Source organism: Nelumbo nucifera, chromosome 7 (assembly GCF_055504915.1).
Source record: "Nelumbo nucifera cultivar China Antique chromosome 7, China Antique-T2T, whole genome shotgun sequence".
Taxonomy (NCBI): domain Eukaryota; kingdom Viridiplantae; phylum Streptophyta; class Magnoliopsida; order Proteales; family Nelumbonaceae; genus Nelumbo; species Nelumbo nucifera.
Window position 1 is genome coordinate 28,425,919 of NC_142655.1, and position 14,948 is coordinate 28,440,866.

The 14,948-nt window shown below is 35.7% G+C and overlaps 3 protein-coding genes and 1 pseudogene across 4 annotated transcripts; 3 read left to right on the forward strand and 1 right to left on the reverse strand.

Annotated features, from left to right (window-relative positions):
• The first annotated feature begins 4,115 nt into the window (after window positions 1-4,115).
• LOC104593665 (uncharacterized) lies at window positions 4,116-4,448 on the forward strand. The gene has a single exon (XM_010253631.1). It carries the CDS (start codon window positions 4,116-4,118, stop codon window positions 4,446-4,448), a length of 333 nt encoding a protein of 110 aa, XP_010251933.1.
• A 1,887-nt stretch (window positions 4,449-6,335) lies between these two features.
• On the forward strand, window positions 6,336-8,475 carry LOC104593362 (anthocyanidin reductase ((2S)-flavan-3-ol-forming)-like). Of its 2 annotated transcripts, none has more exons than XM_088892078.1 (6): window positions 6,336-6,594; window positions 6,724-6,893; window positions 7,008-7,205; window positions 7,410-7,569; window positions 7,656-7,906; window positions 7,990-8,475. In XM_088892078.1, the coding sequence occupies exons 1-6, from the start codon at window positions 6,468-6,470 to the stop codon at window positions 8,005-8,007; spliced, it is 924 nt and encodes a 307-aa protein (XP_088748204.1). In that variant the 5' UTR covers window positions 6,336-6,467; the 3' UTR covers window positions 8,008-8,475. The 2 variants fall into 2 exon arrangements, with proteins under 2 accessions (XP_088748204.1, XP_010251431.1); XM_010253129.3 differs by having other exon boundaries at window positions 7,656-7,869.
• Window positions 8,476-8,807: 332 nt separating this feature from the next.
• LOC104593361 (8-hydroxygeraniol dehydrogenase-like) lies at window positions 8,808-10,816 on the reverse strand. The gene is made up of 5 exons (XM_010253127.3): window positions 10,569-10,816; window positions 10,373-10,486; window positions 9,740-10,250; window positions 9,348-9,501; window positions 8,808-9,147 (listed from the first exon to the last, which is right to left on the reverse strand). The coding sequence occupies exons 1-5, from the start codon at window positions 10,754-10,756 to the stop codon at window positions 8,948-8,950; spliced, it is 1,167 nt and encodes a 388-aa protein (XP_010251429.2). The 5' UTR covers window positions 10,757-10,816; the 3' UTR covers window positions 8,808-8,947.
• Window positions 10,817-12,210: 1,394 nt separating this feature from the next.
• LOC104593663 (transcription factor Pur-alpha 1 pseudogene) lies at window positions 12,211-13,032 on the forward strand (annotated as a pseudogene).
• The last annotated feature ends 1,916 nt before the right edge of the window (window positions 13,033-14,948 follow it).

The window sequence follows — 14,948 nt, forward strand, 5'->3', positions numbered from 1 at the left end:
ATAATTAGGCATCTTGTAGTATTATACATTTATCATATTAAACAAAAATATGTTTGATAGATGAGAATTATTGTTATTGATGATGAAAATGAATAAAAATACAAAAAAAAAGAAGAAAAAGAGAATAAATGTTTAACCCATGTCTTGCTATCGGGTCTACCAGGTTGTTGACCAAGTGATTGATTTATCTTTTATCTTTTATTTATTATTTTTTGCAAGTGAGCGATTCATGGGTAAAACGGATTAGAAATCTTGCTGCTTGATGGATCGACCAGTCTGATTGTGGAATGAAAACATTGCTTAAGGGTGGTTTGACAGTTAAACATCCTCAACCTCTTGTCCAAACTGAAAACCAAATTTAGATAAATTATGCTTTCAAAACTTTCTCTTCTTATTACCTCTTAAAAAAACAAAACTATCAATTGTTAATTCTATTCTAGATTCTTATTTCAGTTTTAACTAACCTGGGGTTGAATAGAAATTTATTTAGGTTTTGACATCAATTTGGTTACAAACCAAGGTCCATGTTCAAGGTTGGCCCTTAACCCCATTCAATTCATCTAATTCATACACATGTTTTACTAGAGAGGATTAAGAATAGTTTTATTAGAGAAGAGTAATGATGGATTTTAATAGAGAATTTAGACATAAATGGGTTTTTATGGGGAGACATGTGAGGGTTAAATGAGTTTCAAAGATATTTAATAGAAAATAAGGGGTTTAATGGAAAGAGGGGAGATGTTATAAACATTGATTATTGAAAGGGAGGAGGGTTTAAAAGTTTGATTTTATTAAAGAAGAGTAATGATAGATTTTAATAGAAAAAATTAGGACATAAGAAGGTTATTATGAGGAGACATCTTTGCACATTGAGATTTATCAAGACCTTATAATAGGAGATTAAGATAATTAATTTAAAAGTTTTATTTTTTTGTATATATAGACATAAATTAATATATCTTTTTTTGTACAACATAAATTAATATATTGGTTTGTGGGTTTGCTTGTGCACTTAATATAATCAGTTGCATAACGGATGTGGATCCAATATAATTTCATTAGGGGGTTGACCCTAACAGGCTAGGCAGTAGGCTTTGTTTCTTCACTCAACCAATTACTACTCTTCTAGAAGAAGATAATAAGTTAATATTCCAAGCAGCTTTACATCAATCTCATCACAATAATTAATGGGTTGAACACATAACGTGTTTATCTCAAGCAGAACCCACGTTGGATAAGTATTGATTCTTCACTAAAGACCCATGAAGAAAGGCTTCTAGTCAAGGTTCTAAATATTGAAACAAGGCCTGTATTGATGTTTTTTTTTTTAATATTTTATTTTATTTTATCTTTTTTAAACTGGTTCAGAGGGGTCGGTTTAAGTTCCAGCTACCCTCTGAATCATAACCTAACCCGATACATCCTGTAAGGACATATCAAGAAGGCCCCAATATGATACATATCGACTGATATGAGCTGATACATAACGATATTTTGAACCTTGTTTCTAGTACATACCTACCCATGATCTCACCTGATGTGCCATCGCTATAGATGATGAATGGGTCAATGTTTAATCGCCTCAATTGTTGAAAAACATCCAAAGACAGTACTGAAAGGCAAGTGGAGAGGGAGATTGGGACTCCTCTCAGACACATAGAGCTTAGTTATCTTGATGACATAAATGAAATAGAGCACTAACTCATATAGACCTCATCACACAGAGGATTAGGTAAAGAAGAAACATCAAACCCCACGACTTTGATTCCAAATGATCTACCTACCCAGATGACATAAAGAGAAAAAGAAACAAGAAAGATGTATATATAAACTATATGGATTTTTTCTTTGAAAATGATTGAAATCAAAACCTATCCTCATCAAGAATATAACTACAACTAGAAGAGAAGAACCTTTTTGGCTTGAATACCATGATATACTAATTAGATATTCTTAATTAATTAAGGCTTAGAAAGTTGAAACCGTGAAGAGATGTTTCTTAAAAGAAAAATGAGTAGAAATGACCTGAGCTGGAGAGGGTCAAAAACAGGGAGATATTCTTTGTTATTCAAAATAAAATAAAGAATATAAATGAAGGAACACCAACTAATATTATCTAATTTACAGTATTAATGGCGGTTTAAAGTAACTAAATTGTAAAATATTTTGACTATGTATCATTATTGGTCAAAGCTCTCAACCAGTGAAAGGGCTAGGCTGGATTTCCAGCAAAAACATGGTAATCTGATCTGGTATTTCAAGTCTATATCCAATTGTGAAGGCCTTGGCTCCACGATGCCATATGTTGACCATGCAGCATTGAATTCTGAATCTATTCAGAAATTAGCCCGGCCAAAACCTCTCTCTCTAGCTTGTCATAATATAGATTTAAAAATTATATATAAAAGAAATATAAATACATAATCCTATCTCCCAGACTTAGAAACAACAAGTTGTATGAAGAGAAAAAAGAAGGTCCTCCTTGTTCGTTTGTAATAATGCAATTTATTTGAGTAAGTGCATTTACTCAGGTAAATATTACCTAGGAAACATTCATTTGGGTAAATGCATTTATCCATGTTTTTTCTTTATTTTCAGGATTCCCAGATAAATAATAAAATGGCATTTCTATCCGCAAAAAGTAGATGCACTTACCAATGTTTTTTTGAATTTCAGGATTCCCAAATAAATAATAAAATGACATCTCTATCCACAAAAAGTAATTATTAAAATGGATAAAATAGTCCTTTTGTAAAAATTTCTCCCAGCCAAAAAGTTACTTACCACCTATATTGGAGATGGAAAATTTTACCCAGAAAAATAAAAATAATTTTACCGTAGGGCCTATTGCTTAATGCAAAGAGAATATAAAAAATTTAGCCACTGACAAACTTTTCCATATATATTTAGCTACAAACGAATGGGGCCTAGGTATTTATCACTGAATTCAAATAGGGAGTCCATTTTGGGAAGAAACCCTTAATATAAATTATCTCAGACTCCACCAAATATCTCTACCCATAATGGTTCTTTACCAACCTGGCCCACTTGAATTTCTTGTTGGACTGCCCCTCTACAGTCTAGGCCATGACAAAACTCTAAACTAGCAGAGAGAAGCGGCTAGTGGGCGAGACAAGCCGAATGCGACAACCACACCAAGACACCAGCAGTGAGCACGCAGCCTAAAAAGGAAGCAATCAGAACGACCCTCCTGAGAAGAGACTAATAATCTGCCTTTCTAAACGGTGGGCACCCTCTTTGAGGGTAGATAGTCCAAAAAAACAAACACAGACAAAATGATCTCAGACACCCAACTAGACTCTTTTTTATTTGTCTTCTGGCCGGTTCTCTTTTGGTTCCCTTAGCTTAATTAGGCGTGCAAACACAGATGCTTGATGGGGATGGATTGGATCACATAATCTTGTTCCAATCTTGAGCTATATATCTCACATCTAACACATTTTTAAGAGGGAAGAGAGAACCAAATTAATGAATTCCTCAAAAACTTATTAAAGTATAGTTATAGAAGTATAGAAATCTTAGAAACTTAACTAATGCATTCCCATATTTAGGCCCCTTTTAGCTGATTTTGATTCAATATGGAGTTCCCACATGAAGGGTTACATTAATTACATCTCTTCCCTTAGACTGGAATTTTCTGAACATTGACGTCTAAACCAGTACCAATCCAATGGTCTTGGGGACCCATGAACAGGGTCTCCTTTTTATGAGCCATTTGATGAAACCCATGATGAGAAACACTTAAATCAAACGGCTCAAGATGACCAAATATAGTCTTTTTCATTTATTGGTGCATGAGTGAGATTATTATTGATTTGATCAGTACAAGACAATATATTGCCACCTGGAAACCAGAACACTTACTTTTAAGGCCAGATTCTCTTCCTCATCTGATGATTATTTAAATGTTTTAATAAGGGCAATCCATTAAGATTTCCCCAGCTAAAAGTCAACAATGACGTGTTAGACTCTCTTGGATCCGTTTAAAAGAACAAGTTGTGTAGATAAATGTCTCCCCACCAAACCTAATATCTATCTTTCTATCCTCCTCCAACCTTTCTAATCATTCAAATCTCTCCTCCTCCAAGAAAACAATGGCCGAAGGTCTGATCCCTTACGTCTACAGGGCAATCAAGAGGTCCAGGAGTCGCCGGAAGTATGAGTGTATAACGTTGGGAAGGGTCCAGACTTTCCCAGCTTATAACTATGGTGAGTTCCCTGCTACCAGCGGACACTACTATCTGGGGCCACCGCCGGAGAAGATGGAAGCTGGACTCCATGAACAGCCTGGTCCCCGACGATACAGGTCTATGGGAGGTTTCTCCAGTGCCCGGTTCTACCCAAAAGAGGACAAAGGTCCTGGTTTATCCAAGGATATGGTGCGTTTTAGCAGCAATCGTTTTCTCTCTTGCATCACTGGTGCATAATATATAATTTGGTTTCTTTCTCAAGTACGTTGTATGTATGAAGTGATGGTGCCAACAACGTCAACTGGGTTGGCTTTAAGTGTCTAGAACTGTATAAAGTAGTCTTGTTTTTCAATCATGTATTTGTGCCTGCAAGGGTGATTGACTGATTGTGTGTGTGTACATATAGAAGTTCCTGCCAAGAATAGTTGTCTGTGGAAAGAGCAAGAGATATATAATGCTTCTCTGTAAATGCTTTCTTTGTTTTGTTCTCGAGAAATTGAGAAGAATGATCAATATTTTGAAGTTTTGATGGAAGGTGAAACATATATAATAGTTGAACACATGGCTAATCATACACTTAGATTAATTACTGACCATTTTATTTGATTTTTTTTTTTTTTATGTATGGATCTTGTGAACATGTTCTCTCTCTCCTTCTTTTTCTTCTTCTTCTTCTTAAAATGTTGGGGTTATAATCAATATGGAAGGTAGATGGACTCAAATTGCAACTCCACCAGTTAGAACCATTTTATTTGATTAACTATTTTATGTATGGATCTTCTGAACATGATCTCTCTCTCTCTCTCCCTCCCATTCTTCTTCTTCTTGTTAAACTGTTGGAGTTATAATCAATTTGAAGGTAAATAGACTCATGTTTTTAACAGAATGCAATTGGTTTCAAATTGCAACTCCACTAGCTTGAAAAGAGACACGGAGTTTAGGAGTTAAAATCATTGGAGGCAATTTGAATAGACGAACTCGTTGGAGGTGCAAATTAATCACCTGTTCACATGGGTATGGGGGAAAAATCTAGTACTTAGGTAGCACCATAGCCCGGCATATTGTTGAGATGGCAGCTTTGTAATTACATGCATGGGCATAAGATGGCATTTTTGTAATTGACCAGGACAGATTCTATTGTACCTTGAATGATTCATGATTTATGAGGTGGTAAATATGGACCGTTGCTACCCAGTTTGACAAAGTTCCAAACTTGAATGTCTTTTTGCTAAGAGGTTTACACTCCAATTCCTCAAGGTTTCTTTCTATTAATGTCAACATCATTCTAAGCTGAACTCTTTACGAGTTATTCGAACTCAGTTTGGTTCATTTTTAATCGAATTTGAACTTAATAAAACTCGGTTCATGAGACTTGCAAGTCAAGCTTGAATAATAATAATAAATTATAAAAAATAATATATATTATATATAATATTTTTATTTTTATATATAATAATAACTAATTTTTATAATTCTTAATTTTTTAAATATCAAATAAAATTATTTTTTATATATAAATTTTTTATTTTTATAAAACATTTTTCTCAAATCGAATTTGAGTTTATGAACTTTAGATTTGAGCCGAGAATCACAAATATTTATCCTAATCTAATCAAACCGTCTGAACCGTTTGACCCAGACGATCAAATTGCTGATATGAGAACTGATAGCCACAACGGTTCGTTTCTAGATCGGTTTTTAAAACCTTGAACGATGGGCTAATAGTATTCGAGTAATTCACAATGGCGCCCTACATGCACATCTCAGCGTGCATTGGGAACATCTCCATGTTCTGTGGGGCGCCCACAAATGTGAATTAAGTGGCAAGCTAGAGTGAGAGCAAGAGCTAGTGTAGATTGATACAGGAGATTCTGTGGTTCTGTACACACCACACTACAATCGAACGACACATAGATGAGCTGCACCGCATTTCTGAATGCAATATATCGGACATCACTTATGATACATCATGAAACTGGGACCCGCCACGTATGAGATGTGCGGTGTTAGATGAGTTGGAAAGACATTGGGATAAACTTCAAATCCAGTTCAAGAGGCAGTTGGACTGTTTGCTTTCGTCACAAAAATGGTTTTAGTTCGGTCCAAGACTTACGACAACAGTGGTCTTCGGTCTTCAGTATTCACCGAACAAGAAGGACCCATTGACAGACAGCCGATCCAAAACCGACCCATTGATAGCCACTTAATCGAGCAAAAAGGATTCGGGAGAAGGGTGATGCTGCAGCTGAACCAGATATGACGACCATGATCGACGGAAAGAAGAGAGCATGCGTCACTGGAGGCACCGGCTATATGGCATCTCTACTTGTAAAGTTGTTGCTTGAGAGAGGCTATGCTGTTAACACTACTTGCAGATGCCCTGGTTCGTCTTGTCTTCACTTCTGACATCATTATTCATCTCCTGATTACATGCTAACGAAACTGGGTTGACTTTAATTGAAGTAAGAGAAATCGACTATTTATGTTTATCTCATTTTGGGGTTGCGTGTAGACAACCAGAAGAAAATGTCTCACTTGTTGGAATTACAAGCTTCCTTTGAGGAGCTGAGAATTTTTCGAGCCGATCTGACCCAGGAAGGAAGCTTTGATACTGCTGTGGCTGGTTGTGACTTTGTCTTCCACGTTGCTACGCCGATGAACTTTACTTCTAAAGACCCAGAGGTAAATTTGCTTCCTATATAATTGGATTTTCAAGGAGAGGGGCACCCCTTATGTGTTTGCAAAAAAACCCATGTGAGTTCGTAACTCTACTTCTATTTATCATTAACCGCGCAGAAAGACATGATTAAGCCAGCGGTTCAAGGGACATTAAATGTTCTAAGAGCTTGTGCAAAATCAAACACAGTGAAGCGCGTGATTTACACATCTTCCCTAGCTGCTTCCATGGGCCGAATTAGTGGAACTGGTACAGTTATTGATGAAGGGTGCTGGACCGACGTTGAGTTATTGGCGTCTGAGAAGCCACCTGGTTGGGTAGGACCCTCTGTCTACATGTCATTCCATGGTTTCTTTGTTTTCAAATATCCATCAGCCAAACATGTTGTGTGCAGTACCAACATGATATAGCAGAATGCTCCAAATACATGGTGTTCAATGAATTTGTAAAGTGTTAAAATGAAAACAATTATTTGCTTAGTCTTCCTACTTAGTCTAAACTGACCTCATTGGCATTAACAGGGATATTCAGTGTCAAAGACACTGGCTGAGAAGGCAGCATGGGATTTTGCCAAAGAAAACAACACGGACCTAATTGCCATCCTCCCTCCTCTCATTGTTGGTCCTTCTCTTACACTGGAGGTGTCTGCCAGTTTCTCCTCTGCCATGGCCTTCCTCACAAGTATGAAACTGATTTGTTAGAAGCAGTCACTTGGTGCAATTCTTGATGCCATTTTCTTGCTTCTTTAATGGCTTGTTATGCAACAGGAAACCAATTCTTAATTAACAGCATGAAAAATGTGCAAAAGTTATCCGGTTCAAGATCGATATCACATGTGGAAGATGTCTGCCAGGCGCATATATTTGTTGCTGAGAAGGAATCAGTGTCGGGCAGATACATTTGTTGTGCTGTCAACATCACTTTTTTGGAACTAGCAAATTACCTGAATAGGCGATATCCAGAGTATAATGTTCCTACTGAGTATGCACCAAGCATAAGAACCCAAAATTCTAACCACGTAATAGCTTATATGATCATATTGTAAATCTCTTATAAATGGGAGATAGTAACTGGAATCCATTGATGTTTAACTAATTGCAGCTTCGGAGATTTCTTTGAGAAGGCCAAGGCGATCTACTCCTCAGAGAAGCTTATTAATGAAGGCTTCCGTTTCAAGTATGGGATTGAAGAAATTTATGACCAAGCAGTGGACTATTTCAAGACTAAAGGATTGCTTCCCAAATAAAGGCAAGAAGCTTTTTGTGTACAGGTTGCTTCCAAGATTGCTTAAACCAGGCATATGTCCCTAGCAGAGGTTCCTTACTGAGCCAACAACTTATCACTTTGGATTTCATGCGGGTCTCTGCGATGACTTTCAACCAGTCTTGCATAGACACTCCTAAATGGATGTTGTGTCCATGTCAGACACATATATTGGAGTCCAACATTAATTGTATTCTTGAGGATACTTTTACATGACATTTCCACTTTTATCTCTTTGATTATTTGATATAAATGAACAAATAATGTACAAGATAAATGCCATTTTGTCATATTAAATGTCTAGAAGCCCAAATTTTTCTTCTTGCTGAGACAGAGTCTTGGACCCAAGCGAGCTATGGATGTTTGAACTTGGGCAAGATAGAACATTATGAACCCCACTTAAACATCATTATCCATGGTCTCATTTCATAAGAAGTTGTTTTGATTCTGTTCCTTTCATCAATGCTCTAATTTACTTGATTTTAAATGCAAGAAGTCTAATTGTCTAACTACATAGGTGATCAATAAGCTTTCCTGTATTTATTTCATTTTTACTGGCGACAATGTTGGATGCTTAACAATTTTTGGTTGCCCTTTTTGCTTTTTATTATAATTCACTTTTGAGGGGAGAGAGATGCACCATAACCCTGTATATCTTATTGAACCAGTATTGTTTTGCTTTTATGGTAGTCTAGCATACAACACTTGTTCTTGCATTCTGAACTAAGCTATAACAAAATTAACCAGTCATGATCCATGGAAAGCCTGCATATTGGCTTCAAACAAAAGAAATTGGCTAAACAGTTAAGGTGTTTGCTATATCGATCACAAATCGATATCTAACATCCCCTCTTGCTAGCCTTTCCATTGCTGTGTTCACATAGTCCATGGAAATAACTTCAATATCTGAAGTTATATTATGCTCCCCTGCAAAATCTAGCATCTCTTGAGTCTCCTTCAATCCCCCAATTATACTTCCTGCAACAAGTTTCCTTTCTGAAATCCAAAATCAAAATCAACATAGCTTTCATTATTCATCAACACTTGGAAATAAAGAATCAAATTTCCACAACCATCAACTGTTAAAAAAAACAGTGTCTACACCCAATTTCCATGCCTCGTAAAAAGTTATGGAAACTGTGTACTGTTTATAAGATGAACCATGATAGTAATGCTGTTTAGTTGATACTACTTACCTGTGAGCAAAGGAAATAATGGCAACTGGACTGGCTTATCAGTTGCACTCAAGAATATCAGCTTCCCGTGTGGCTTCAAGAGATGGATCAGGGATGTAATCAGGTCTGGTGTAACAAATGTACTGATGATGCCATCCATTGTGCCCATGGCAGCCTACACCATGTGAAACACATAACTTTATTAAGAAGGGCATAACCATTAACTGACCACTCTACATTCTAGCACACAATTGTTAAGCATGTAAAGACTGGGCTCAGATCATATGCTAATCCAAAGTCTAAACCCAACTTCAAGGCCACAGGGTAGGCCCATCAAAAAGAAAACTCTTTTTACATTAGTACACTATAGCCAAATTACCCATCAAGAAGTAGACCCTAGCTAGCAATCTCACCTGCATCTGTTCAGGGTCACTGCTGACTAAAAACAAGTCTGCACCAAGCCGTTCAATTGCTTCCTTCTTCTTGCTCTCAGATCTACTGATCACAGTAACCTTCATTCCAAAAGCCTTGGCAAACTTCACGGCCACATGTCCGAGTCCACCTAGCCCAACAACACCCAAGTGTTGTCCAGATTCATTCAGTCCATAATATTTCATGGGGCTGTACACTGTAATCCCAGCACACAGCAGTGGTGCTCCACGGTCCAGGGGGAGATTGTCAGGGAAGTGGACAACAAAGTGCTCGTTAACAACGATAATATCCGAGTATCCGCCATAGTTTCTTGTGCCATCATTGAAGATGGTGTAAGTATTGATTCTCTTGGGACAGTAATTCTCCAAATCCTGCTCACAGTTACTGCATCTGCGGCAAGATCCAATCAAGCACCCCACACCCACTCTATCTCCAATCTTGAATTTTCCTACCTTGCAGCCGATTTGTGTTACCACACCTGCAATTTCATGCCTACAGTAACGGTTGAACTCCAGTTATAATCTTTAGTTCAAGCAGAGAGCACATGGTTCTACTTCTACACCATGTGAAAATAGAAAAAATAACAGAGAATTAATGTTTGTTGTGTTGATTACCCAGGAACAACAGGATAGATAGAGAACCCAAGTTCATCCTTAATGCTGTGTAGGTCTGAATGGCAGATTCCACAGTAGATAATCTTCACAGTGACATCTTCATCTCCATTGGTCCTGTAAACCAAAACAACACACCCTTATCAGTTCTCAGTTAAGAAATATGGTTCTTCACATATTGCATAATATATAATCACACCTTTTAGTGAAGTGGAAAGGGGAGAGAATTCCTGAAGAGTCTCTTGCTGCCCAGCCCAAGGCCTTCTGAGTGTTCTCTTCTTGAGAGTTCGACATGTGTATGTGTGTGTGAGAGAGAGAGAGAGAAAGAGAGAGATTGCATCCAGAAATCAGCTTACTTGAGCTTGGCATATATACAAGGAAGGACATGTAGATATGGGGTAAGAGGTGATGTCTTAATTCAAGGTCAATAAGAGTGGCTTTAGACCTTTGGTATGTGGTAGCTTGGTGCTCGTTTGTCAAGAAATGAATAGCATAATCAATCAAGGTTCAAAATATTGATAAGTATCATATCAGAGGCTTCCCAATACGCCCCCTCCAAGGAGTGTTTCAGGGTTTCAATCGGTTCAAGGGGTGGATGGACCTTAAACCGGCCCCTCTAAACCAGATTAAAAAAAAAAAAAAACTACCAATACCGCCCAATACGCATATCGATATTTTGAACCTTGTAATCAATAATCAACTGCCATTTAATTCATTTATTTTTTGCCTTTTGACTAAGATGCGATGTGCTCCCAATCACTTCCATGTTTTGCTAAATCTCTTCATTTTACAATGAAAAGGTTCTAAAAGAAATTGAATGGTTGGAAAGCAAATTGTTTGTCTCTACTCTCTGGTGTTCTAATTAAAAAAAGACTATAGCACATCAATATTGAACTTCCTTCTTTTTATTTTTTTTTTGGGAAAATCTCTTAAATTACCCCTAAATTTTAGGAAATGGACTTACACACCCCATTTGAAAAATCTCTTATAGTATTTCTAGGTTTTTGGCAATGGAAATTGACTAATTGTCCCATTCCGTCCTCATGTGATTGCACCCAATTTTACCCTTAGCCTGTCTTCTTTTTCATTACTTTCGGTAGAAATTCGACATGGGTATGTATCATCCTTGAACAACACATACTGACCCACTTCTGCTTCTAACATCTTCTCTTTCTCTGGATGTTCTCTTTCTGATCAAATGAACCACATGGGTCAAACTCAGAAGGCAGAGAGCAAGAACAGAATCTACAGGCAACTATTATTTCCTCTGGCTCTGTTTTCTATTCGCACTTAGCAGAAATTACGATGGTTAATTTTGGGTAGAACGGGCACCGGAAAAACCTTCCATAGACCTGTATGGTCGATGACCATGGTGTTCATGGTATCCAGCCATCTTCTCCGGCGGTGGCCCCAGATAATAGTGCCCGCTGGTAGGGAACTCGCCATAGTTGTAAGCTGGTAAAGTCTGGACCCTTCCCAACGTTATAAACTCATACTTCAGGCGAGTTCTGGGCCTCTTGATTGCGCTGTAGACGTAAGGGATCAGACCTCCGGCCATGTGTAGGAGGAGAGACTTGAATCATGCTTAGAAGGTTGGAGGAGGATATAGAGGATGGGTATTGGAATTCTTATCTGAACTAGAAAGATAACTCTGTGCTTGCATTAAATAACCTTTCGATCATGTCTTAAACCAAAACGAGATTTTTAATTTTTAACATATCAGATTTGGGGATAGAAGTGGGGATGAGGATGGCTTTGAGTTTTGATTGAAAACTAAGAAACTCCATTGCTCAACCTGGTATCTAAAGTCCAATTCATCGACCCAGTTCAGTTTTGACTAAAAACTGAAGATTTCCGAGAAGACTTCGGCTAAAAGATCAACCATTACTGTTCTTGTTGGTGGCATTTCCTGGTTCTTAAATCTCTTCAATTACTACGTTAATTCCGACGAACAGGGCGTTTTTAGCAAGGAACTGCAGCTTGACACCAAGGTGTTTAAATTTGACATTGGTAAGGAGAATAAATGGGATAACTTTTTGAAGGTTTCAGAAGCTTCAATTAGCAGGAATCGTAGCAAAATTATTGTTTCTACTGGAAGTGCCCGTGATGAAGGGTGGGTTTCATTCAGGAACATCTTAGTAGAGATCAATGAAGCTTCAAGGCTTTTTATCTTACCCAATCAGCAAAAATTCTGAACCTTCAGAACGCCTCGTGGGTCTCTCCGCTAGTTCGATGTAGGTGCTGGCTTCATTTCTGGCCATAGTAGTCAATCTGTGCCAACGTCAGATGAAATTGGTAACTTGGGAGTTTCAGCTGATCAAAAGAGGTTCTTATTTGATCTTGGGAGCAACAATGGGGGACACTTCTTGAGGATATCTGAGGTGGCGGGGGCTGATCGCTCTTCCATCTTATCTGGGCTAAAGCAGTTTCATGAAATGGTTGGTCATTTTGGGAGATTAACAGAGATCGTATTGGAAGTATGAGAGGTGCAAATGTCCGAACAGTTGAGCCCCCACAGATATGAACCTGAAGATCGAGCTAAGGCTTTGGTGAAAGTTGTGAATCTTTCATTTTTATTGGATGATCTATTATTGTCTGTTTGATCAGGGCTGCGATTGTGCTTTCTTGTTCTTCTCTCCCCCCTCCCCTTTTCTTGCCGCAAGTGAAGAAATTGAAGTTTGTCAAACTTCCAACAAAGGAATAACGGAGAACATATCTGAAATTCTGTAATTCTTGCATCTATGGAGACGTGGTGAGGCATTACACGTAGAAACACTTACCATGAGAAGACAAATCAGAAATCTGGGTTAGATCAAAGGAAGAGGAGAGGATGCATGAAGTAGAGAGGTAAAAATTTCAGGATATATTTTGAAAGGGAAAATCTATGATTCTGGAAAGATATGATATGGGAAGAGTTTTGACCAATCAAAATCCACCTATGAATTTTGATAAACAACGCCTGATTGGTTACCACGTTTATGATTTTTTGTTTGTCTACGTAATTTAATAAAAACTAATATTAAAAGTTATTATAATGATTAATAATTAATTAATAAATAATTTATGTTAATTAATAATTAATTATAACCATTATTATTTAGTAATTAATATAATAGTTAATAATTAACTAACAACTAATAATTAATTAAATATTCATTATTAATTGTATTATAAATTAATAAGAATTACTATAACAATAATAATATTTGATATTTAATTAATAGTTTATTTATTACTAATACTAATTATTATAATTACTAATTAATTATATTAATTCTTATTAATTCATAATTAATAGTAATTTATAATTAAGAAATTATTATTATTATTATTATGAATTAATTATTAATTTTTTGTAATTCAATAAAGAAATAATATTAAAAATGTTATAAGGATTAATAATTAATTAATATTTAATAATAAAGATTATACTAATTAATTAGTGTTAATTAATAACATTTATTACTTCATAATTGTTAATTATTAAATAATACTAATTAATATAATAGTTAATAATTATTAACAACTAATATTTAATATTTAATTAAAATTTAAGTTATAACTAATACTAATTATTATAATAATTAATAACTAATAATTGTGAATTATTAATTATTAATTGTTAACAATCAGTTATAATAATTTTTATTAATTAATAATTAATTTACTATTAATACTAATTATTATAATAATTAGTTAAAAATAAAAAATTTATAATTATTAATAATTATTATTTAGTAAGTAAGTAATAATAATAATAATAATAATAATAATAATAATAATAATAGTAACTAATGATTAATGACTAATTATTATAATAATAAGTATTAATAAATTATTAATTATTAATTAACTTATAATTATTATTATTATTATTATTATTAATTATTAATTATTATTATTGCATATGAGGCCCTTGAGCTATAAGAGGGAGAAGTATTTTGGGTTATAGGGGTATAATTGGAAAACAAAAAAATATAAGATTCCACTTCATGAGATAAGAAATAAGAGGAAACAAAGAGCCATGTTCCTCTTAAAGTTGCAAGATTTCTCTTAAGAGGTAAGAATTAAGAGGAAACAAACAAGCCCTAAAACACACACAAAAAGGAGAAGAAAGAAATGCTAATAGCTAAAAAAAGGGCCTAATTATAAGAATGCATTAGTTAATTTTCTAAGATTTCTATACTTCCATAACTATGTTTGAATAAGTTTTAGGAATTCATTAATTTGGTTCTCTCTTCCCTCTTAAAATTGTGTTAGATGTGAGATAGCTTGAAACTGGACAAGATTATGTGATCCAATCCGTCCCCATTAAGCATCTATGTTTGGGTGTATGAGATCATTTGATCTGTGTTTTCTTGGACTATCTACCCTCAAAGAGGGTCACCGATTAGAAAGACATATTATTAATCTCTTCCCAGGAGAGTTCCTATCAGCACCAATGGCTACTTTTGCAGGGGTGCGTGTGGATTTGGTTCAGTCCGATCTGGTTCAATATGAGCCCATTAAAGATGGACTATGTCCAATCTAATCTAATATACTCTGGATTGGTTTTAATTAGACTTGTTCATGAGCTAGG